The sequence below is a fragment of the Cynocephalus volans genome, chromosome 12 (assembly GCF_027409185.1).
Source record: "Cynocephalus volans isolate mCynVol1 chromosome 12, mCynVol1.pri, whole genome shotgun sequence".
Taxonomy (NCBI): Eukaryota; Metazoa; Chordata; class Mammalia; order Dermoptera; family Cynocephalidae; genus Cynocephalus; species Cynocephalus volans.
The window spans coordinates 99,782,487-99,808,459 of record NC_084471.1 but is presented as its reverse complement, the minus strand read 5'-3'; the positions used below and the strand labels follow the sequence as shown (position 1 = coordinate 99,808,459).

General features: G+C 41.8%; 1 protein-coding gene across 1 annotated transcript; it reads right to left on the bottom strand.

Annotated features, from left to right (window-relative positions):
• Positions 1-16,037: 16,037 nt before the first annotated feature.
• MANSC1 (MANSC domain containing 1) lies at positions 16,038-25,506 on the bottom strand. Its single transcript, XM_063076105.1, has 3 exons — positions 25,250-25,506; positions 21,694-21,834; positions 16,038-17,336 (listed from the first exon to the last, which is right to left on the bottom strand). Exons 1-3 carry the CDS (start codon positions 25,470-25,472, stop codon positions 16,423-16,425), a joined length of 1,278 nt encoding a protein of 425 aa, XP_062932175.1. The 5' UTR covers positions 25,473-25,506; the 3' UTR covers positions 16,038-16,422.
• Positions 25,507-25,973: the final 467 nt, after the last annotated feature.

Here is a 25,973-nt window from a genome sequence, read left to right as displayed (position 1 = left end):
ACCTACATATGCCGAACTCTCCATTTTATGAGAGTCGAGAAAGCAATAACATAATAATGGTAAATAGTGACTTCTATTTCTTTCTAGTCTGTAGGCTCTTCATCTGCCATAGCTTATTTAATCCCCATCATAACTCTGCAATTAGCACCAGGTCACTTGGCTGAGCTGGAGAATGTCTGAGCTGGGTCTTTCAGGTGTGTCTCTGAAACCCAGGTTTTCCCACTTTCTTCACAGGCCCCTGAATTGGGCGAATGTAGTTACTTGCCTCAGATCAGCCCCAAGTTCCAACTCCCAGGATTGGAGCCAGTGGACTTCTGCTGGGTCTCCACATTGACAATCTATGGATTTCGTCCAGTCCCTGCCAATTGCCCGCCTCAATCCTGCTTGGACTGATCCTCAGACACTACTGCAAATTTGCTTCATAGAAGTCAGAGTCCATCTGTCTTTTCCATTAGGCTTATCTCTTGGTCTTGCCATTTCCTCCAAGGCTTATGCCCAAGACAGTTGACTTAGCTATGCATTTATGTCTAGGCCAGTAACTTCTGCCCGTTCCCACTGGTACGCCTGATTTCTGTCCTATCCTGGTTGTGATCTGGACTCTGTGTTTATGAAAAAGAAGACTTTCAGACTCCAGTCACATGATTGGATATTTCAGCTGTGGCTAAATAGGTTTTTATACCAAAGTGCTGTAGCAAATGTTTGTCTTCCCAAAAAAGTGTAAATTATGAATCCTTGTTTTTTGGTGAGGGACTGGAAGCTTTTGTGTTAAAGATATAAATGTAGTGTTAAATGTTTTTTAAAAATAACTTTTGTGTTTTTCTAATTATAAAAATGATATTCAAGTTTTTTATAGGCAACAAGTAACATTTTAAAAAATATAAACAAAATCATCTGAAGACTAGTAACCCCAAAATGGATAATTATAGCAAACAGTTTGGTGTAGTGTATTTGTTGTATTTTGCTTAAGGGTTTTACACACACACAAACAGAAAATTGGGATCATACTTAATTTGTCTTCATATACTGCTATTTTAATTACTATTTTCCTGCTAGCATTTCCTCATATCATTAAAATTCTTGACAATGAGTTTAGTAATTACGTAATATTTTATTTTATTAACGTACTATGAATTATGTAACTAATCCTATTCAGAGACTTAGGTTGAATCTAACGATAGATGTGCTGCAATCAGCACACTGTACATTAATTTCTGTATACAGTCCTGTGTCCTTAAAGTAGAATCCGAGAGGTAGTATTACTGAGACAAAGGCTAAGATTATCTAAAGCAGAGGTTAACAAAGTTTTCAGTCTCAGGATCCCTCCCTTGACATTCTTAATTATTGTTGAAGACCCAAAGAGATTTTATTTATATTGGTTACAGCCATCAATATTCACTACATTAGAAATCAAAAAAGAAAAAATTTTAAAATATTTATTACTTCATGCCAAGATAACAATAAGAAACTCATTATTTTTGGATATATGGATGAATTAACGAGAGGTAGAAATCAAGTATGCAAGTTTCCTGTAGAGGCCCAAAGAAATTCCCGAGTTTCCAGTGATCATAGAGGAGCAGAGGTGTGGGAAGGAGTCAGCCTTGGCGGGGAGGGGTGGGAAAGATGGGGAGACAGAGAGTCAGACATCTCCCTACATGACAGGCGGAAATTCTCAAGACTCCAATCCACTGATGGAACTTCGAAGCCGGACGCCACATTCTTCCTTATCACCATCCTAAAACACCTGTTTTATAAGGTTTAAAACACCTGCTTTGTAGGGCCCTTATACAAACATTAGGCCAGGTACAGACTAGACAGATAGGAATTCTCATCCTATCCACAAGGGTCAGGCTCCTCCCCTAAGGCCCCCCACCCCCAGCATATAAGACAGTCATGTCTAGAACCCAGCTGTCTGGATTGCCAGCCCAGTGGTGTGCCTACTGATTCAAGAGAGCGAAAATAGTTGGTTCAGCAGTCTATCTTTTAGAATTGCTGCTTCTAAAAGTGTTGAAAAGGTGTAAAAAATACAAGTTACTTCCTAGGCTACTACTGGCTGTCTCCTGGAATAGTTGGACCCCCCCCCCCCGCCTTAATTTTCCCCTGAGAGGCTGAATATACAAACAATGGACAATGGTCAGACCATATACAGCAGACCCACAACCTCTGCAGCTACCAGCCACGAAAGCCAAACCATCTGGCTTCCAACTCAGGATCCCTAACCCATTTCCAACTCAGGACCAACCAGAGAAAGCCAAATGTGCTCCCACACCAATCAGATGAGGTGGCGCCATTCGACTTTCCCCAGGCCAACCACCTCCAGTACTGGCATACCCCAAGCCTTCCCTTTTTTTCGCTGTAAAGCTTTCCCACTCCCCGGCCTGCCTGGAGTCTCTGCCAAATGCAAGTGATGGTGGTTTACTTTCTTACTACAGCAGCTCTGAATAAATAGCCTCTGTACTCATTTGGGTGGTCTTCATTTACTTCCACACCACTGAATGAATAATAAAGGATGTTATAAAGCCAAATTTTGAAAAGAGCAACAGTTATTAAACATTTGTAAAGTGCTCTACAATCATTTTAGCACACCTCGTAAACACCCTGTGAAGTACTGTACTGATATCCCCATTTTAGAGCTGAGAAAATTGAGAACGAGCTGTTGAGAAGATTAAGTGACTTGCCCAGAGCTAGGATTAGAACATAACTCCCCTTGGACTTGAGGTCTGTTGTTTATCCACTGAGCTGTACCTTGGAATCATTACCATTTTAAAGCATTTTACTCTGGGTCGAGTGAATATTAGGAGTAGATCACATTTCAGCCTGGCAGGCCCCAAAGCATTGTTTTTAGTTTGTTTTTCTAAGTTTTAGTAGACGACATATGGGCTCCATTAACTTTACTGTGCAGCACAATTTTGAAGATAGTTTCTTTTCCAAAAAAAATTTTCTCCATAATTTAACATTTTCAAGTTCAGCAGACACCATCAACCCCTGATACTTGTTTTTCTCAAAGTCATGCCTTTTCCTCCCCACTGCAGGGGGGACACGGGGAGGAGGTCATAAATCCAGCCAGGGGTAGGTTCTGTCATTGTGGCTGGGGACACTTTCCCAAGTTTTGTGTGGGTGGAGTGAGGGGAGGGGAGGTGTAATAGTTCTGGATGAAGTGTCTGTAATGCAGGGCTTTGCTTTTTTAAAAAAAAAAAAAAAAAAGACAAGAAATCTTTTTATTTTTCCCCCTAAGTCTTAAGATCGCTAATGATGTTGGCTGAAGAGGATATGGAAAAAACTGAGATTTACAGAACCCAGCTCTAAAGTGTGAGAACGCCTGCCTGGAGCGCAGGGGCAGGTGAGAAAGGATCGCTCTTAGGAGCTCCTTGCTGTTTACAGAAATACAGCTGTCCCTATTTCTCTCTCCTCTGGGGCATTCAGAAAGGAATCTGTGTGATAGCAGCTTTTGGCCCATGTGCAGCTGTACCTGGCCAGCCCGGCATGGAACATCCCATTGGCTTGCTAGGGTACACTGGCTGAGGCTAATAAATTTAGCACAATTTTGAATTTGCCATCTAAAGTTTCATTAAATATTAAGCAATAACATCCATTTGCTTGCTGCCCAGTCCCTGGAATCCTGCCATTCACCTGTTCATGCTCGCTCACGTACAAACTTCTGCACTCGCTCCAACTTCTATTGCTTCTACATTATCCTTTCAGGTTGCTTCCGTTCTGAAAAAAAGGTTTTTTATTTTTTATTTTTTAATTTTTATTTATTTTTTAACCACTTTATTGAGATATATTTCTTTTTTTTTTTCCTTAATTTTATTTTGTCGATATACAATGTGGTTGATTATTGGGATCCATCACCGAAACCTCCCTCCCTCCTCCCTCTCCTCCCTCCCACCCAACAATGTCCTTTCTGTTCACTTGTTGTATCAACTTCAAGGAATTGTAGTTGTTAAGTCTTCTTCCCCAGCCCCCGATTTGTGTGTGTGTGTGTGTGTGTGTGTGTGTGTGTGTGTGAATTTATTTATTTTTAGCTCCCACCAATAAGTGAGAACATGTGGTATTTCTCTTTCTGTGCCTGACTCGTTGCACTTAATATAATTCTCTCAGGGTCCATCCATGTTGTTGCAAATGGCAGGATTTCATTCGTTTTTATAGCTGAGTAGTATTCCATTGTGTAGATGAACCACATTTTCCATATCCACTCATCCGATGATGGACATTTGGGCTGGTTCCAACTCTTGGCTATTGTAAAGAGTGCTGCGATGAACATTGGGGAACAGGTATACCTTCGACTTGATCATTTCCATTCCTCTGGGTATATTCCCAGCAGTGGGATACCTGGGTCATATGGCAGATCTATCTGCAATTGTTTGAGGAACCTCCATACCATTTTCCATAGAGGCTGCACCATTTTGCAGTCCCACCAACAATGTATGAGAGTTCCTTTTTCTCTGCAACCTCGCCAGCATTTATCGTTCAGAGTCTTTTTGATTTTAGCCATCCTAACTGGGGTGAGATGGTATCTCAGTGTGGTTTTGATTTGCATTTCCCGGATGCTGAGTGATGTTGAGCATTTTTTCATATGTCTGTTGGCCATTCATATACCTTCCTTAGAGAAATGCCTACTTAGCTCTTTTGCCCATTTTTTAATTGGGTTGCTTGTTTTTTTCTTGTAAAGTTGTTTGAGTTCCTTGTATATTCTGGATATTAATCCTTTGTCAGATGTATATTTTGCAAATATTTTCTCCCACTCTGTTGGTTGTCTTTTCACTCTGTTAATTGTTTCTTTTGCTGTGCAGAAGCTTTTTAGTTTGATATAATCCCATTTGTTTATTTTTCCTTTGGTTGCCTGTGCTTTTGGGGTCGTATTCATGAAGTCTGTGTCCAGTCCTATTTCCTGAAGTGTCTCTCCTATGTTTTCTTTAAGAAGTTTTATTGTTTCAGGGTGTATATTTAATTCTTTAATCCATTTTGAGTTGAGTTTAGTGTATGGTGAAAGGTATGGGTCTAGTTTCATTCTCCTGCAAATTGATATCCAGTTCTCCCAGCACCATTTGCTAAAGAGGCAGTCTCTTCCCCAGTGTATAGGCTTGGTGACTTTGTCAAAGATCAGATGGCTGTAGGTGTGTGGGTTGATTTCTGGATTCTCTATTCTATTCCATTGATCAGTGTGTCTGTTTTTATGCCAGTACCGTACTGTTTTGGTTATTATAGCTTTGTAGTATAGTTTAAAGTCAGTTAGTGTTATGCCTCCAGCTTTATGTTTTTTGCTCAGCGTTGCTTTGGCTATGCATGGTCTTTTGTTATTCCATATAAATGTCTGGATAGTTCTTTCCATTTCTGAGAAAAATGTCATTGGAATTTTGATGGGGATTGCATTGAATTTGTATATCACTTTGGGTAGTATGGACATTTTCACTATGTTGATTCTTCCAATCCAAGAGCATGGGATATCTTTCCATCTTCTTGTATCCTCTCCAATTTCTCTCAGCAGCGGTTTGTAGTTCTCATTATAAAGATTTTTCACCTCCTTGGTTAACTCAATTCCTAAGTATTTTACTTTTTTTGGTGGCTATTGTAAATGGGCAGGCTTTCTTGATTTCTCTTTCTGCATGTTCACTATTAGAGAATAGAAATGCTACTGATTTTTGTGTGTTGATTTTGTATCCTGCTACTGTGCTGAAATCATTTATCACCTCTAAGAATTTTTTTGTAGAAGCTTTAGGTTGTTCGATATATAGGATCATGTCATCTGCAAACAGGGACAGTTTGACTTCATCTTTTCCAATCTGGATGCCCTTTATTTCCTTCTCTTCTCTGATTGCTCTGGCTAGTACTTCCAACACTATGTTGACTAGGAGTGGTGAGAGTGGGCATCCTTGTCTAGTTCCTGTTCTTAAAGGAAAAGCTTTCAGCTTTTCCCCATTCAGAATGATATTGGCAGTGGGTTTATCATATATGGCTTTGATTATGTTGAGATACTTTCCATCTATACCTAATTTATAGAGGGTCTTTGTCATGAATAAGTGTAGAATTTTATCAAATGCTTTTTCAGCATCTATAGAGATGATCATATGGTCCTTGTGTTTGATTTTATTCAGATGGTGTATCATATTTATTGATTTGCGTATGTTGAACCAACCTTGCATCCCTGGGATGAATCCCACTTGATCGTGGTGAATAATTTTACGTACGTGTTGCTGTATTCTGTTTGCTAGTATTTTAGTGAGGATTTTTGCCTCTAAATTCATCAAGGATATCGGCCTGTAGTTTTCTTTTTTGGTTTTATCTTTACCTGGTTTTGGTATCAGGATGATGTTTGCTTCATAGAATGAGTTTGGGAGATTTGCGTCTGTTTCAATCTTTTGGAATAGTTTGTAAAGAATCAGTGTCAATTCCTCTTTGAATGTTTGGTAAAATTCTGCTGTGAATCCATCTGGTCTTGGTCTTTTCTTTGCTGGGAGCTTTCTGATAACAGCTTCAATCTCCTTTATTGTTATTGGTCTATTCAGATTTTCTACATCTTCATGGCTCAGTTTTGGGAGCTTGTGTGTGTCCAGAAATTTATCCATTTCCTCCAGATTTTCAAACATGTTGGCGTATAGTTGTTTATAGTAGTCTCGAATGATTTCTTGTATTTCAGATGAATCAGTTTTAATATCACCTTTTTCATTTCTAATTTTTGTTATTTGAATCTTCTCTCTTCTTTTTTTTGGTAGCCATGCTAATGGTTTGTCAATTTTATTTATCTTTTCAAAAAACCAACTTTTTGATTCATTGATCTTTTGTATTGTTTTTTGGGTTTCAATTTCATTCAGTTCTGTTCTGATCTTAATGATTTCTTTCCATCTGCTAACTTTAGGTTTGGATTGTTCTTATTTTTCTAGTTCCTTAAGGTGAAGTGTGAGGTTGTTCACTTGCCATCTTTCCGTTCTTCTGAGGTGAGCATTTAATGCAATAAATTTCCCCCTTAATACTGCTTTTGCAGTATCCCACAGGTTTTGGTATGATGTATCATTATTTTCATTAGTTTCAATAAATTTTTTGATTTCCTGCTTGATTTCTTCTTGGAACCTAGGTCATTAAGTAGAATGCTGTTTAATTTCCATGTGTTTGTATAGTTTCCAGAATTTCGTTTGTTATTGATTTCTAGTTATAATCCACTATGGTCTGAGAAAATACTTCGGATAATTCCAATTTTTTTGTATTTGTTGTGACTTGATTTGTGACCTAATATGTGATCTATCCTGGAGAATGATCCATGTGCTGATGAGAAGAATGAATATTCTGAGGTTGTTGGATGGAATGTTCTGTAGATATCTGCAAAGTCCAATTGGTCTAGAGTATTGTTTAGATCTTGTGTTTCTCTGCTGATTCGTTGCCTAGATGATCTTTCCAATATTGACAGTGGGGCGTTCAGGTCCCTTGCTATTACAGTATTAGTGTCTATTTCCTTCTTTAGGTCTAATAGAGTTTGTTTTATAAATCTGGCTGCTCCAACATTGGGTGCGTACATATTTATGATTGTTATGTCTTCTCGATGGATCAATCCTTTTATCATTATGTAGTGTCCCTCATTGTCTCTTTTTATGGTTTTTACTTTAAAGTCTACTTTGTCAGATATAAGAATAGCTACTCCAGCTCGTATTTCTTTTCTGTTTGCATGGTAAACCTTTTCCATGGTAAATCTTTTTCCATCCTTTCACTCTTAGTCTATGTGAATCTTTATGGGTGAGGTGGGTCTCTTGTAGGCAGCATATAGTTGGGTCCTCCTTTTTAATCCAGTCAGCCAGTCTGTGTCTTTTGACTGGGGAATTTCAGCCTTTTACATTAAGAGTTGTTATTGAAAAGTGTTGATTTATTCCTACCATTTTATTGTTTGGTTGTCTTAGGTGTCTTTTGTTCCTTGCTTTCTGATTTACTGTTTGTTTTCTGTGTTTGTTGGTTCCTTAGGTTGTAGATAGCCTTTTTGTTTGTTTGTTTTCTCTTCTTGAATGCCATTTTTATTATACTAGTGGGTTTAGATTTTTCTTGGGTTTTTATGGCAGTGGTAGTTATTTTTCAGGAACCAAACCCAGTACTCCCTTGAGAATTTCTTGTAAGGGTGGCCGTGTGGTGGTGAACTCCCGCAGTTTTTGTTTGTCTAAGAAATACACTATTTGCCCTTCATTTCGGAAGGATAGCCTTGCAGGGTAGAGTATTGGCTGACAATCTCTGTCTTTTAGTATTTTGAAAATATCATCCCATTCCTTTCTGGCTTTTAGGGTTTGTGATGAAACGTCTGATGTTAGCCTGATTTGGGCTCCCTTATAGGTGATTTGACGCTTCTCTCTTGCAGCTTTTAAGATTCTCTCTTTGTCTTTGAGTTTTGCCAATTTGACTATAACATGTCTTGGAGAAGACCTTTTTGGGTTGAATACTTTTGGTAATCATTGAGCTTCCTGTATCTGAAGATCTGTGATTTTTCCTATACCTGGGAAGTTTTCTGTCACTATTTTGTTGAATATGTTTTCAATGCAATCTCCTTTTTCCTCCCCTTCTGGAATACCCATGACTCGGATATTTGAGTGCTTAAGGTTGTCTGATATCTCTCTCAGATTTTCTTCAATGCCTTTGATTCTTTTTTCTTTTTTTTTTTTTTTTTTGTCTGCTTGTGTTATTTCTAACAGCCCATCTTCAAGTTCAGAGGTTCTCCCTTCAACTTCCACAAGCCTGCTGGTTAAACTCTCCATTGTGTTTTTTATTTCGCTGAATAACTTCTTCAGTGTGGCAAGTTCTGCTACATTTTTTTTCAGGGCATACATTTCCTCTTTCAGGTCCTGTATACTTTTCCTCATTTCATCATGATGTCTAGCTGAGTTTTCTTGTATCTCATTCAGTTTCCTTAGAATTATTACTCAAAATTCCTTGTCAGTCATTTCAAGGGCTTCTTGTTCTATAGGATCTAGGGCTTGAGATTTATTATCTTTGGGTGGTGTACTTTCTTGATTTTTCGTATTTCTGGTATCTTTTCTTTGATGTTTATTCATTGTGGCAGGGGGTTTCACAGTCCACAGTTTTGACACTATTGACTGACTCAGATGTTGCTGTGGTTGCCAATTTGGTATGGCTACCTCAGTGACTACTCAGTTGGGCACTAGTGCCTTGCGTGTGTGGTTGCCTCGGGTCTTGGGCCTCTCCAGGGAGCCACCTCTCTGGTCAGCTTGGACTCTGCCAGGCTGCTGGGTGACAGGGAGGTACCGCAGGGTGTCACTCCTGCCGCTGCCGCCGCTCACGCCAGCACCACTGCCGCCGGCTCTGCTGCTGCCTGCTCCGCTGCTGCCGCTTCTCCCGCTCCCACTGCTGCTGCTGCTATCGCTGGTGCCTCTTCTCCCGCTGCTGCCACTGGCACTGCAACCGCCGCTCCACTTATGCCGCTGCCGCCGCTGCCACTGCCACCGGCTCCTCCACTGCTGTCGCTGCCGCCGGTTCCTATGCTGCTGCCACTGCCTCTGCCTCCTCTACCGCTGGCACCACTTCCTCCGCTGCCGCTGCCTCAAGGGTGCTGCTGCGGCTGCTGCCGCTGCCACTTCCGCGGGCGGGCGCAGAGTCGTATGGTCACTGACTACAAGTGGCGGCGGCTCCAACCTTTCTAGGGGCCTGCTCTGGGGTTGGGCTGGGGCAAGTCACTACCTTTTCTTCTTTCCAAGTAGGCACTGTGATTTCTTCCAGTCCCTGGGGCCCCTGAGGCTTGAGTTTCCACCGCTGCTGCTGCCTTCAGATCGCCATCTTCGGAATAGTTTTGGAGGCTGTGAAGTCCAAAGTCCAAGGAGCACATCTGGTGATGGTCATTTGGTGGTGACAGTGATCCCAGGGGTCTCAAATAGCAGAAAGTCGTGGAAAACAGAGAGTTTTTTTTTTTTTTTTTTTTTAAAGCTTATTATGTCTATGCCTACATGAAAGGCCTGCAAATGTATGGGTCAGGTGTGTGTTGTGAGAGCTGATCAATGTTTCCATTTTCCTTCTAACGGTGCTAGGATGTGAGAACAGGTGAAGTCTCAGAGGAGATGGGCAGCCCAAGCAGAGCCTCCCGTTCCATCTGCATCCCCGCTCCTCTTGGAAGCCATGCCTCTGAAGGCAGAGGGGATGCTGGAGGGGAATCCAGGTCTCAGAGCCTGAGGACTTGAGGGAGTGTTGGGAAGTGGGGAGAAGAAGAACGAGTAAAATAAGGGGCATTACAGGCCTGACCTATGCAGTATCCCACTGCTACTAACTTGGGTTGTTCCTGTCTGGCTGCACGTGGGCCTCCCTTCATCCCATTAGTGTTGGGAGTCTAGAAGGTGTTAAAACTAACTGATGTTTGTTCATCACCTATTCAATGCACAGCAGGACTTGCCACTGCAGAAAAAGCAAGGATGAGGGGCTGGCTAGTTAGCTCAGCTGGTTAGAGCTCAGCTTTGTAACACTGAGGTCAGGGGTTTGGATCTGCATACCAGCCTGTGGCCAAAAAACAAAGCAAAGAAAAAGCAAGGATGGAGAGGCAGAGGTCCAGGCTGGACAAGTCCTTCCAGGTTGTACTTTTCTCATCCTTTACAGCACTGTAATTAGGACTAGATGAGGAAAAAAAATAGGCATGAGCTCTAGCTACCAGTGGCAAACCATAAATGACTCTAACAGATAAAAAGAAATGTGAGATGAAGTGCTAATCTTCCAGGCACTTTTAATATTGCTGGGAGGACAAATTACTCATATAGAAAGGTGAAAACAAATAGTAAGTTGCATAGGTAATTCTGTTGATAAAGACAGTATTTGCATACAATCATCAGAATTACAGAATTTAGTCTTTAATAAATCCTATGTCCTCATTTTTTATTATTTAAATGTAAATGGATATTTCTCACTGAGAACAGATGAAAAATATTTACTACAGACATCATAAATTATATAATATATAATGAGATTGAAACTCAAACTTGCACCCTCCCCTCCCTAATGTCTGGGTGTATGTGTTACTAGATGCATTATTTTCATAGAGACACATTTCTGCTCATGGTAGTACAGCATGGTGGAAGAATATTGAACCTGAAGGCTGGAGCCCTCGGTTTTAGTTTGGGCTCTTTTACCAACTGACATGATCATCTGGAGACAAATAACTTAGATTTGGAGCCTTATTTTGGCTATAAAAGAGCACAAACAAAAACACATCTGACAGATCATCCTTTCTATAGGCTAAGTAAACTGTACTATCTCAACCTGAAGGAGAGAAATTAACAAAGTCAAAATGCTTATCTACTGATCCGCCGACACATGGTCTTACTTAAAATAAGAGTACACATTTCATTACTGTGCACCTGGATTTTATCCCATTCTCCTAAAAAGTGTATGAATGGGGTCTTGACCAGATTTTCTCTTCATGATGTAGAAGCTATTGCTTCTGTGTATACAGCCAAATCGCATTACTGCCCATTGCTGAAAGGAATGACCTTCAAGGACAGGTTTTAAAATTCACTCATGATTGTTTACAGAATGTCTACTATGCGCCAGACACAGTATCAAGCATGGGGGAATCAGAGAAACGTTGCTCTGTAACATGTCACAGCCTAGTGGTGTAATATACATTAGATATGTTAGAAGATATCAGGGAATTATTCTGTTGATGGTATAAATCAAGAGCCGAGGAGGAATAACACCTCTCCTGGGAGAGTCTGGAAAGACTGTGGCGGAGGTGATGTTTGAATTGGGTCTTGGAGGATGAATGGAAATTTGCCAGGTGAAAGGAGGGGAGGGGCATTTACAAGCTGAGGGAACAGCACAGCAAAGTGCCTGGCACGTTTGAGAAATGGTGGAAAGGGGTGTGTGGCTCCAGCCCAGGTTTTGTGGAAGAGAAGGAAGATGGGAGGGTGGGAGGTTGGGGCTGGAGCATGAGGGGTCATTCAACTGGCAATCACCCCTGCAGTGACAGGGGGTCCCAGAGAGTAATGTATGGAGTTACATGTCCTGGGTGTCCTGCTTTTTTTTTTTTTTGGCAGCTGGCCTGTATGGGGAAGTGAAACCTTACAAGGCTATGCTCTAACCCACTGAGCTAATCAGCCCGTCCTGTATATCGCACTTTTAAGGTAATTTGAAGTCATATAGAGGGAACAGGTTTTGTGGGAGCAGAGTAAGGAGAAATGAGTTAGGGAAACCAAACAGGGGGCAATGGGAATGGCTGACTTTGAGAAGGGTCTTTGAAGAGAACAGATGATATTTAGGAAAGGATGGATGTGGAGGCTGAGAGAGAAACAGAGTAGGACTTTGAAGTTGCTCAGTACAAGAGAGATTGGGTGGCTGGTGCTGCCATTAACCGAGATAAGAGGACATGGGAACAGGGTGGCTTTCCACTCCAGTGTGCCTGTGACTAGAGTGACCCTTAACTTTGCCATGGGTGGACAGTGACCAAACGAGATGACGGGCTTGCAGTGGCTGAGAAAGTGGACGAAGCCTACCCCAGAATGAGACCACTGACCTCTTAATTCCCATGCTTTGGGCTCAAGGTATCATTCAGTTCAACACCACTGAAAACCTCTTATCTAGAACATGTCCAATCTACCGCAAATTGGTCACACTGTGTATCATTCCAGGCACAAGAACGTAAGGAGTGGGAAGGAACTCGAGCCAGACTACCTGGGCAAGCGACTTCAGGCAAGTCACTTAGACCTTTCTGTGCCTCGGTTTCATCACCTGCAAAATAAGGGTAGAAATTCTTGAAAAAGTTGTTGTAGGGATGAGATGAGTGAGTATATGTAAAGGTGTGCCTGGCACATAGTGTAAAGTGTCTTGCAGGTGTTTGCTATCTTTACTAATAAGTACCTGAATACTTGATAAAAGTGGTGGAAACATTAGAGATAATGTCACAGAACAAGACTGAAGTTGGCAGTTCAAGGATCAGTCCTGTTGCTTGACCAAGACATCCAGGACCGAACTCTCCCCATGTCCCACTGCCATGCTCAGTGTGTGGGTGATTCTCCCCTCGGCGTGGCAGGAGGGCTGCAGCAGCTCCACGTGACACGTCCTCACGTGGCCAGCATCCCAAGCAAGAAGTAAGGGAATGGGGTCAAAAGGGCTTTCCTCCTGCGCAGCCTTCTTTTAACAAGCGGGAAAATTTTTCCTAGAAGACCCCAGTACCTTTCCTCTCCACCAGAACTGGGTCGCAGGAGCTTCTCTAACTGCAAGAGGGACTGGGAAAGGGAAACTTTTTTTTTTTTAAAAAGATGACCGGTAAGGGGATCTTAACCCTTGACTTTGTGTTGTCAGCACCACACTCTCCCAAGTGAGCCAACCGGCTGTGAAGGTTAATTCTAGATGTCAACTTGGTTAGATGAAGCAATGCTGAGAAAGCTGGTAAAGCTATCTTTTCAGGTGTGTCCATGAGGGTGTTTCCAGCAGAGATTAGTATGAGAGTCTCAGTGGCCTGGGTGGGAAAGACCCACCTTCAGTGTGGGTGGGAACCGTCCAATCCGTTGGTGGTCCGGAGAGAACAAAAGACAGAGGAAAGAGGTGAAGCTCTCTCTCTCGAGCTGCTGGAGCTGGGATACACTCTTCTCTCCTGTTCATGGACATCAGAGCTCGAGACTCTTCAGCTTTTGGGTTCCAGAACATACACCAAGAACACCATCAGCTTCCCTGGTTCTGAGGCCTTTGGACCTGGACTGAGCCACGCTACCCGCATCTAGTTTATAGACAGCCTATCTGGGACTTTTCTTCATAGCCACGTGAGCTAATTCCCCTAATAAATCCCTCTCATATAATTATAACATATCCTATTGATTCTGTCTCTTTGGAGAACCCTGACTAATACACCGGCCATCCCTATATAGGGATCCGAACCCGTGGCCTTGGTGTTACCAGCATCACACTCTCCCAAATGAGCCACAGGCTGGCCCTGAGAAACTGGCACTTCTAACTTGTAACAAATGAGGCAAAAGTGCGGCTGGCAGCTGGGTGCGTAACTGGTGGTGCCCACCACAGTCTGGAAGCCAAAGATTCTCAAGAGCACTTCCCTCAGGCCAGGGGTAATTGAGAAACAAGAACACAGTGGAACTCATCCATCACGAGTGAGTAGGCCACAGACTTCATCCTTCAGGAGTTGTTAGCTTTTTTTTTTTTCTGGCAGCTGGCTGGTGTGGGGATCCACACCCTTGACCTTGGTGTTGCAACTCTGCGCTCTAACCAACTGAGCTAACTGGCCAGCCCTAGGAGACTTAGCTTTTCAAAGAGCAGCTTTGTAACCCAGGTAAGTATCCTGTTCATGAAATATGGAGAGAGGATGTTTGTGAGCAGGGACCTTGCTAGTCTTTTCACGTGTTCTAGGCTGCTGCCTTCCCTTCCCATAAACCAAAGGAGGGGGTGCTTCATTCACCACCCCTTATCTGAAAGGCTGGCTAGGCCAGTCACTTAAAGTCATCTAAAAGAAGGGCAGTGCAAGTGTCTTCCCCCCTTGATTGACCTTGCAGCAGCCTCTCCTGCTGTGATGGGGTAATACGTAGAGCTGTTTGAAAGAGCTGCTCTTACCTTGGAAGTTTTCTGAAATCCAGAGGCTGCCCTGCCACTGCTGGAATTCACAGCCACTGCTGGGGCCCATGGCCCTCTCACCTAGACTACCCCTCCAGCCTCCTGCCTGGTCTCCCCATCAGGTTTCTCTTTCACAAGAGAGACTGCAGCAAGGCAGACAGAGAACTGTAAGAGAACCAGGAGAAAGCTTTTATAAAGACCCACAGAAAGCCCTACTTCCACTGTTCAAATCCATTAACAGAGAGAAGAGAAATTTTAAAATTCCAAGGCACTTGGTTACTAATCTGCTTCTGGTCTACATGTGGATATTCAATAAATACTTGTTAAATTAAATTGACTCAAGGTTTTATTTATTCAACCTACTTAAAGCTTCTGTAAACCCCTTGGAGATTTGTGTCAAGCTGTTAAGTTGGAAAATATATGAAAAGTAGTATTTTCAGTAGACCAGCTTTCCTCTTAATGTGCTTTCTGAGCTTAGTGTAAACCAGGGGGGGAAGGGGACAGGAACCAGGAGAGCAGAGGGAAGGAGGAGGAAGGAGGAAGTGAGGAGGAAAGAGGTGAAAAGCCCGTTTCAGTCATTTCCTACCTGTTTTCATTGCTGTACTTACTAACCAGCTACCGCCCTCTAGTGCTCACTGCATGAAGTTCTCATCTGAAGTCCGTGTTTATCTCTAAAAACCCTGTTGACACCTGCAAGAGACCAAACTTCTTGTTTCGCACATAAGCAAACTGAAGTCCAGAGAGGAGGTGTAAAACCGACCCACGCAGCCTTCTGGACTTTTAGTTACCCCTCCTGGGACTTGTCTGGCAAACTCTCTTTCTCATAAGCACTTCTCAGAAATTTCAATAACTAACTGATAAAAATTATAGCATATTAATTTAAGTGCTATATATTATTTCCAATGTTGTTCCAACTAAAGCTAAAATAAACTTCTGGTCAAGTTTAGATAAGGATTTATAAATAATATTGGTATAGTTTTAACTTAGTACAAATTTAGAAAACGTCTGTAATACTTAAAAAGGAAAAAAAGTTAATTAGAACATACCTGAAATGGATTTGGCCATTTATCAGAGAACTGATTTGTCACTGTCTTCATGTAGGCTAATATTCTCTGAGAATTCTCCCAAGGGGAACCTCTTTGCTCATTAATGGGAAAAGGGGAGTTGTCATTTTGACTTGGAACACATATTTTCATAATTTAGTCACTTTGCTGATGGGAATAAATTGAAAGTTACCCAACTGGACATGTTATTTACAAGAACATTACTGAGTAATGAAAGATTTGTTCAGACGTTTAATTGGAAGGAAACACATCTGGAATAAGTCTTACTGGGATTCATATAACAAGAAAAGTGAATACATTAGAACTAATATAAACAGTTGACTTTATCTGGAACCAGCAATATTAATAAATTGGAACCTAGATGTCCTAACCTTTTTTCCTTGCATAAGGCCAGTCAAATTGTCCAATTTATATGGAAATTTAATTTATTACTTTAGGTAGAGCTTTATTTTCAGCTAATATTTTAGAGACATTACACAAATTACCTAACTTGGTTCCATACCCCCACCCCCCTCAAAAAAACAACAAAAAGAAAGTGGAAGGGGCTGGCCCCGTGGCTCACTCGGGAGAGTGCGGCGCTGGGAGCGCTGAGGCCACGAGTTCGGATCCTATATAGGGATGGCCGGTGCGCTCCCTGGCTGAGCGTGGTGCAGACAACACCATGCCGAGGGTTGCGATCCCCTTACCGGTCAAAAAAAAAAAAAAAAAAAAGAAAATGGAAGGAGGCATTTTCCTGTCTTCAAAATACAATCTCATGCTAAGATCAGCAAGTCAGCAGAAACTCACTGCATTTGGGCTTCTAATTACTAAATGAATTAAGAGACATCTAGTTGCTTCCTTAGATGTCAACATAGATCCCATTGATCAAATAATCAAGCCTTGAGTAACGTTTCCTGTGCAGAGATTCTGAGAGCATTCTACCCAAGAGGACAAGGCCCACCACCAGGAACAGGACACCAAAGAGCAGGGTCCCAATGAGAAGCCACTTTTCAAATGGAAGTCCATGCTGGGTTTCTGGAACATTATTCAGGGAGGAGCTGCCTGCACTACCCTTCCCATTTTCCCAGGAAGCAGTTTTATTCATAGTGGAAGACTCCACATTTGACAAAGAAAGTGTAGCACGGTTATGCACATCCATGTTCGAAGTTAGGTTGGGCACCATTTCTGGGGTGCCTTTCAAGTCTATAGGTGGCTGAAAGATGGTAGTTGGAACTGCTGTTGCAGTCACCTCTTGGGATGTAATCATAGCACGTGCAAAAATTGTAGAAACGAGGGCTGTGGGAGGCTGAGAAGGGATGGTGGTTACAGGTGGAGCTGCAGTGGCCAGATGTGGTGGAGAAGTCCCAGAAGGTATCACTGAAGCACTGGCAGGTGGAAGACCTGCAGGCTTTGGAGCAGCAGAGACAGTATGTAAAGAAGCAACAGCCACTGCAGTTGGGAATGTGACATTTTCAGGCAGCAGATAAGCTGTTTCTTGTTCTGAGGAAAACTGTGAACTCTGAGAATGGCCTTTTACTTTATGAACAGGGAACTGGGTACTTGCATGGTCAATCTTGAATAGTTTCTCCAAATGACCTGAGGATCCAGACTTCTGAGAAAATGTACCTCTCCATAAGACATCGGTGGGCTTGGAATAACCCGCTGGAAGAGGGGCTGAGAAAGTGACTGCCTGGGAAGACTGGCCATGTAAGAGGGCATCTTCTCGGGCTAACCCTTGGCTTGGCAAATCAGTTCTGGTCAAAGAGGGAAAATCTGAAAACATAAGAAAATAAAAGGAAGATTTAAATATTTCCATGCCCAGGTAGGTTAAAAAATACAAACATATCTGCTTGTTCAGTAGATTCCCAAACTGTTGATACTTGATATTCCATTGAAATGTGTGCAAAATGGAAAAATACAAATTGCTGAATCAGAATCTGCTGACACTGCTTCTCCACCAGATGCTGTGGTTTATTTCTAGAGTGATGGGACAGAAGAGAAATGCCTGGAGGAGAATGAGGCAAATTAAGGAAGGGGGGAGCAGCAAAGCAGGGAAGGAGGAGCTAGCATGGGAGAAGCAGGTTCAGGAAGATGGGGATGGCTAGGGGCTGGGTGACGTGGCAGGAGGAGGACCAGCAGGGGCCACGCTGGTGTGAGGCTTGAGCTGCTGCAGATAGGCCAACCGGGAAGCAAGTAATCACCAGGAGAGCTTCCATAGTGGGGCGTGGGGCAGCCAGGAAAGTGGAAGCCTTGGGAAAATGAGGCCATGGAGTCAGGAGGGGGCAGAATCTCTGTGATGTGCCTTTGACAGGGTTGAGGCTTTGACCAGCAGGAGGAGGAGGAGATTGGAGGTCTGGTGTCCTCTGAGGGCATGGAGACCAAGGTGGCAGCAGAAGGTTGACGGTGCTTTCCAACCAAAACACAGGGACATATGGTTCCAGCACTGCACTCACAGAAGTGAAGCTATCTGGGAGATTTCACTTTGACACTCAAAGATGAGAACTTTAGAGCCAGTGTCTTAGGTTATGAGGATGACAGGACCTCTAGCTGAAATCATGATAGCCACATTGCAGAGCAGAAAGCCACGTGGTCTCGATTCCTACTGAGGAGAAACTAGCCACAGATCCTGCTCATAATTGAGAAAGCTTAGCATTTTGTTCTTGGTGACACACACCGTCTATCACAACTCAAACTGGAAAGACTTGTTTAAAGCAATCAGGTGCAGGGAATGATCATTTGGATTGCTCTATGGGACTCTGCTACTTGGCTAACTGATTAGCTTAGATTAGAAATGCAGAAAATACAGGAAAGAAGCAGAGACATTTCCCTGCATCAACTGGTTCTCTCTCTCCTGCTCTGTCTGCCCTTCCTTCCTCAACTATCCCCCATGCCAGTTTCTAACCTAGACCTCACTTAACAGATCCAGAGGCCACTCAAATTTGTATCTTGTGACTACTCTCTAAGCCTCACACCACCTCTAAGATGTCCTTCAGAAGGGCCACTTATTAATCCATCTAGGACAGGGATCAGCAAACAATGGCCCCATGGACAAATCTGGCCTGCCAGCTGTCCTTGCATGGTGTGCAAATTGGAAATGGTTTCTACATTTTTATGTTTAAAAAATATCTGAAGACGAAGAATATTTTGTGACACATGAAAAGTGTGTGAAATTCAAATTTCAGTGTCTGTAAATAAATTTTTATCAGCACACAACCATGCTCATTTGTTTACGTTGTCTGTGGCTGCTTTCTCACTATAAGGAGAGACATGAGTAGGTATGACAGATTGTGTGTGGCCTACAAAGACTAAAATGCTGGCCTGAAAAGCCTAAAGTACTATTTGGCCCTTGACAGAAAAAGCTGATGGACATGTGCTCTAGGATTGTAGTACTCTAATCAAAATAGAATTTGTATGCACAAAGTTCCTTTTTCCTCCAACAATACAGAAGAACAGAGTTTTGACTACAGGTGACATCACATTCTTAGCATCATATGACATAAACAGCATCTACAGTTTTAGGGAGGATCAGATATTTATGGGCTGGCCAGTTAGCTCAGTTGGTTAGAGAGCAGTGCTATAACACCAAGGTCTGAGGGTTTGGATCCCCATACCAGCCAGCCACCAAAAAAAAAAAAAAAAAAAAAAAAGTCAGATATTTTAAGAAAGAAGACTCGACATATTCCATTTTAAAATTAGAAAAAAAAGGAAAAGACTATTTAACTAACTGCTTTGTGTGTGAAATCAAAACCTAAATAAGGCTATTGACAAGAATGACCAAACAGCTGTTTTCTTTCTCAGGCATGCAAGCTCATAAATAAAGCAAAGCTGGGGCTAGTCCCATTTCTTGATAAGATTCATCTATTGGCAAACATTCTAGAACTAACTACACAGGGATCCTCTACACCTGCTCATTTACCTCTCTCACTGACGTTTGCCATTGAGGTGTGGTGCTTGCTGTCACTCACGCAGAGATGAGCCACAGTGGGAGCTGGGAAACAGCCCTGTGCCCTCCACTCCTTTTTTGAGTTTCATTTTCAAGCAACGTCACTGAGTCAGAAAATGGGGACTGACTATTACTTGGAAACCAGCTGAGCAAACAGACTCTCAATTTATTCTATTTCTGAATTCTAGTCTTCCAGTCCTTGGTAGAAAAGACACACCATAAAGCTGCAAGAAAAAAAAAATTAAACGATGCCAAGCTGCAATGGTTTTATAGAATGAACACAGTCCACTGTCATCTTGCAAACTTTCAGTCTGTATACATTAGTCAATTGGTTACAGGAAAAAGAGTTCCTCTGGAAACAAAGCACCCAGCAGACACCTATAATTAATTTCTCTCTGAACAGGATGCAGATAAATCATTTTTAAGGTAATCTCAATCCATCAGCGTGTAATTCATAAACAGAATTACAAATACACGTTGTACACACCCAGTAGATATAAACAGTCTTCTGCATACTATGTCCAGGGTTGGTGCCACTTTACTCAGATTCTATCAACCTGCTCTGTGCTGATGACGCCCCCTGGTGGCTTCCACAAGAACTGTTGGATTCTAACTCCATGACTTCACACATATCCTTAAAAGGTTTACGCACATGCCAACCAAGTTCTCTTTCCTTGCGTTTCCTCTTTTATGCATGCATTATAAAAGCAACAACACTACAGAAGTATTAGGAAAATTAGAAAACAAATTCGCCTATAATTTCTATCATCATATCCCAGCAACAGATTACTTATACAAATAATCTGTGCTTCATGCTCCTGTATCAGGGAACGTTTGATACATCAGATTTCCCTGGCTCATGAACAAAACTCAGACACAGTCTCACCCAGGGGACACAGCAGAGTCAGCCACCCTGGCAGTATCTTTCCCCAAAGTACCTCAAACTTAACACATCCAAGACACAACCCTTGATTCCATTCCATCTCCCAACCCTAAAACTGCATCCCCCAAATTTTCCCCAACTCAGGAAATGGTGACACCATCCATCCAGATGCTCAAGTCAAAAACTAGGACTCAGCCTCAATGCTTCTCTTTCCCTGGTTCCCCACATCCAGGCCACCAGCACGTCCTGTCAACTCTACTTTTGGAATAGCCCATACGTCTACTCCCCTCCCCGTCTCCTCTACCATCTCACTGGTCCACAATGCCATCCTTCACCTGGACCCTATGAATGCCTCCTAACCAGTCTTTCTGTTTCCCCCCTTGCTGCTGTGGCATTATTCATTCCCAAGGGAGCCATCACGTGAGCTTTGAGAAATCACCTTTAAAACACCACATAATACACCTGCTTAAAAACTTCCAGCAGCTTGCCATCACACACCTAACATAAAAACTCCCTCCCCAGGCTTACAAAGCTTTATGTGATCTGGCCCTCCCTGCCTTTTTTGCATACCGCTCTCTGCAAAGTTCACTATGCATTAGTCAGCTGCGATTGGAGCTGGAGCAAACACTCCAAAACCAGTCTGCCTGAGGACCTTGGGCAAAATAAACAAGCCAAAATCTCAGCAAGACATAGCCAAGTAATTATGTTATTAATTTTTTTAGCTATTTATTTTCTGTATTCTGAACTCATACGTAAATTCCATGAGCATGGAGACTGTATTTCCAGTGCTTTGCACAGTATCTAGCACATGGTAGATGTTCAATAAATATTTCTTGAGTGAATTTCCCTCCAAGTCTAGACAATAAAATCTAATGAGTTTGATTTCAGATGATATGATTATAAAAGAGTGGGAACTTAATAACAAATATACTAGAATTTTATATATTCACATGGGTCTTAACCCTTTCAAAACAGTCACCCTGGAGTCCTGTATACTTACTCCAGCATTGTTGACACTGTTCTAAAGAGGTGCTTCACAAATGTTTCATAAAAAGTCTCTGTGCCTTTTATCATATGAAGGTAAAAACAAAAACAAAACAACTACTATCATGCAGAGGGCTTTCACCAAAAATCAAATTTTGATATAATACATTGAATTTCAAATCATGAGATTTTCTGGTGTGTCTCAATATCTGTGCCCCTTTTGGTGGTTTTATTTAGACTCTTCTGTAGGAAGTCTTTCACATAAACCATATCCCTAAATAATTCCCATCGCAGAAGAAAAAGAATAATGCTTTTATTACCTCTAATTATCCTGTAACTCATAAGGCCCTTTGCTGGTTTCAGTGGACAGGCTTCCTCACTGGGACAGAAGAACAGGTAGCAGTTGGGTTGTCGTGTTGTTTTGCGCGTGTCGAAGATCATCAGGTTACATGCTTTATCCCCTGCAATGAAAGGTTTCATAAGCATGATTTTGAAACAGGATTTTCTAAAGAGTAAAGCAAGCTGGAAGAACCTCGTTTATTCCGGCATCCAACACAAACACCTCTGTCCATTTTGTTCGCTTGCTTGCTGACTGCTGAATCATTTCCTTTTCCTTACTTTAGTCGCTTAAAGCAATTTAAAAAGACAAATGGGTTTAAAAATCTGAGTTATGATATATATATAATCTTTGGCAAAACCAGCTTTTAATAGTAGATTTAATTCTATAGAAACAAGCCTTCCGTTTGCTAAAATATCCATCAAATACACATAGAAATACTGACTTTGCAGTCTTTACACAACTTACAGCTGAGCTGGGCCTTAAGAAATGGCTCTAAACCTAACTATGTCTCATCATGGCCTAGAGCTGGTTTCGTCCTCGGTCTGGTGCAGTCGCATGTCTTGGCCCGTGACCCTTGAAGGATCAGCATACCCCTGGTCAGGTTGAAGGTTAAGGGGCATGTAGGCTAATTATTGAAAACACATGCTCTGCCAACCATTCCCACCACTTCTGCTCAGGCAGTGATCAGGGATCAATCCCAGCTCCCTGGATGGGAAGGAAGACGTAGCCTCTGCAGGTGTCTTATCATGCCATCTCTCCACTGCCTAGGACAGGTACTTCCACTTTTCCTTTTTCAACAATGTGATAGCTGCAAAGCTATTCTTTCTGGTACTTAGGTAAAGGGGAGGGTCCACGAGCCCCCCAAATTGTATGGAAAATTTTGTGTCCTTTGTCTTTATGTGCATTGTTCTAGAGACCATGGCTAACATCAAATTATCAAAGTGCCTTTTGAGCCCTAAACAGTTAAAAACCATTCCTTGATAAACGAGGAAAACAATTTGAGACCCATTAACTGAGATCCACAGGTGCCTTTGCTTACAGGAGAGCAGTTATAGTATACAGGGCTTCCCATGTTGCCAGAAATATCCACACTTACCTCATTCAGTCCTGTTTGCAGGTGATGCTTCTGTTTCACATAAATGCCAACATTTAAAGAAAAACTAGAAATTTAAATTAAATGTCTGTAATTTCCATAAATTACTCCCATAAAAAACACACTGCTCAATTTGAGACAATTGAAGGGATTTTTCTTCCTGACACCTAGTACGTGGTGTCTTTTCCACATCAGTTCTCCAATTCTCCAACAATAACCATACATCCTACAATTCAATTCAATTCTGACACTAACAACCCAAAGTTAGCATCAGACTCCATGGGTTTAACTGCTCAGTCCCTGATGGAGTTTGGATGTGCTGTCCCCTCCAAAACTCATGTGGAAATGTGATCTCCAATGTGGCAGTGTTGGAAACCGATTGAGTCATGGGGGCAGATCCCTCATGAATGGATTAATGCTCTCCCTGGGGGAGGAGGGGTAGTGAGTGAGTTCTTGCTCTATTAATTCCCGCGAGAGCTTGTTGCTTAAAAAAAAAAAAAAAAAAGACCCTGGCACCTTCTCTCTCTCTCTCTTGCTTCCTCTCGCCATGTGATCTGCTTGTACCCACCAGCTGCTGCCACTTTCCACCATGAGTAGAAGCAGCCTGAGGCCCACACCATATGCAGCTGTCCCAGAATCGAGAGCCAAATAAACCTCTTTTCCTTATAAGTTACCCAGTCTCAGGTAATTCTGTTATAGCAACACAAAACAGACTAAAACAGTCCCACAAAAGTGCCCTCACTTCAGAAGCCAGTAGCAAGTATCGGGTCTCCAGGTAACCCACACTTCTGTCCAACTTGACTACAAATTCCGGGGTTCCCAAAATCCCCCCCCCCGTTTTGATAATTTTCTAGAATGACTCACAGAACTCAGGAAAATGCTGTACTTACTTATTACAGTTTATTATAAAGGGTATAAATAAACAGCCAGATGCAGAGGCATATAGGGTGATGTCTAGAAGGGTCCCAAGCACCAGACCCTCTATCCCTGTAGAATTGGGGTGCACCACCCTCCTGGCATATGGATGTGTTCACCAACTTGGAAACTCCCCGAACTCCATCACTTAGAGGTTTCTAGGAAGGCTTCATTACATAGGCAGGACTGATTAAGTCATTGGCCACTGTGATTGAACTCAATCTCCAGCCTGTCTGTCCCCAACCCCCAGGTGAGGGGGTGGCACTGAAAGTTCAAGCTTCTAATCAAGATCTTTCTGGTGACTAGCTCCCATTCAGAAGCTATCTAGGGGCTTGTCAAGAGTAGCCCCATTAGTACAAACTCAGGTATGGCTGAAGAGGGCTCATTATGAATAACAAAAGATGTGCTCTTATCATTCAGGAAATTGCAAGGCTTTTAAGAGCTCTGTAACAGGAACTGGGGACAAAGACTAGAAAATATATATATTCCTTATTACACTACAACCATTACAGAAAGAAAAGGCAGTAAAGATCTAAGAGTAAACATCTGATTTAGTTGGCTAGTATGTCAAGTAAGAACCATTGGTCCGGTGTTCACTAGCTCTTCCTGGGCTCCTTGGTGGCAAGGACTTGTCCGTCTTATTGTTTTATCTCTAGCACCTAGCAAGGTGTTAGGTGCTCAATAAGTTTAGTTTCTTTTATTTAGAAAATTAGGACAGGGTCATAAGCAAAACTGAAAAACGACCACTGTTTTACTTTCATTTATAATTCTCTTCAGATTTAAAGCCTGAAATATGCAAAGGTATGGTCAAACCTAGGGGCCTCAGTTTCCTTCTGTGTCATGTGTATGGGTCAGACTAAACAACTCCCCACCCCTCTAGAGTCCTGGAAGCTGCAGTTATCTAGTGGTCAGTGTAAACTTATTGCAGTTATCTAGTGGTAAGTGTATACCCTTTATAATAAACTGTAATATTATAAATAATAGTTATTATTATATTATACAGTTTTATATTATTATAAATAATAATAGTTATTATTATTAACTTCTTGACTTCTTGACTCAGCCTATATCACCATGAAGTGGAGGTTTTTTGCTTTCACTGAAAATCGAATACTGATTTTCCAAGGGGAGGAGCTAAAAAGTTTATTTTTTGTCTCACCTCAATTTCTCTGTTTCCACGTTCTTTGTAATATCACACTGTATTCCAATACTGCATGATGACAGCAACTAAGCAGTTAAATGGAATTTTTGTTTTCAAGTATTCTAGATGTCTGTCAGGAAATAATATCAGTGGTTCTCAACCTTTTTTCTACCCAGTCACCTGAGGGATATATGCACACACTCATCAGTAACTTTGACCCAGCTTAGGGGCAAGGAGGGCACACTCGTAGAAAATTCCCCAGCGGACTTTGTGTCCTACATTTCTACACCATTGGGAATCACTGGTATAAATTATTCAGCCACATCCACCAGCTACTTAAGTCACAAAACACACGGAATGAAGGGTTGCCAAGGAACTATTATTTACCTGATATATTTCTTGTTGAACAGCAAGAATGAATGCAGTCCTCTTGAGTTAATGTATGTATGGGCTCATTGCCTCTGATTCCCTTAGAAAGAGATGACTGGATGTCAATGACAACGTCTTCTAGACTCTTGGTGAGGCAATTCTGACTGCTGGACAGCCTTAGGGTCAGGAAAAAAATTAACATCAAAGTGTAAATCAAGCTCCTTTCTTCCCTGAAGAGCATTTTAAATTTTAGTTCTCTTGATCTTCAAAGATTAAGGATGACCCTCCCTCTGGTGTTACTTTCCTTCAAGAAGATTGCACAAATGATGGAATTTCTCTCTAGAATAAAAATAGAAAATCATCAATTAGTTATTTGTCTTAAAACAAACCAGGGAAGAAATGTTCTATTTCAAGTCAATGAAAACAGCCCATGTACAGTTTAGAGAAGGACAGAAATAAGCAAGTATTTTTTGTTCATTTCAATTTTAGTATATTTGAGACAACTTTTCATTAAAAGCTTGGCAAAGAACTAACAAGCACAAACACTTATACTATCCCATCAATGCATAAAAGCTGACAGTGTCTATAAAGAAAAAGGTATAAACAGTAGGCATGCCTCTGAGTTCTAGAAACCCTCCTTTTCTTGGATCTCCTAACCAGGGGGAGAGAGGACAAAAATCTCTAGTCATTGATGAAGCAGTGATAATAGGTTTGGGCATCTATTTCCTTTCTCAGTAACAAC

Bases quoted from the DNA above. Each gene is read 5' to 3' on its own strand.
- MANSC1 (XM_063076105.1), bottom strand. From the start codon at position 25,472: ATGCTCTTCAGGGAAGAAAGGAGCTTGATTTACACTTTGATGTTAATT. The intron at 21,835-25,249 runs GTAAATAATAGT...CTTTCATTGCAG, and splicing joins TTCAACAAGAAATATATCAG to GGGATAAAGCATGTAACCTG. The intron at 17,337-21,693 runs GTAATAAAAGCA...TTATGTTTTCAG, and splicing joins GAGTTACAGGATAATTAGAG to ATTTTCCCTCTTTGACCAGA.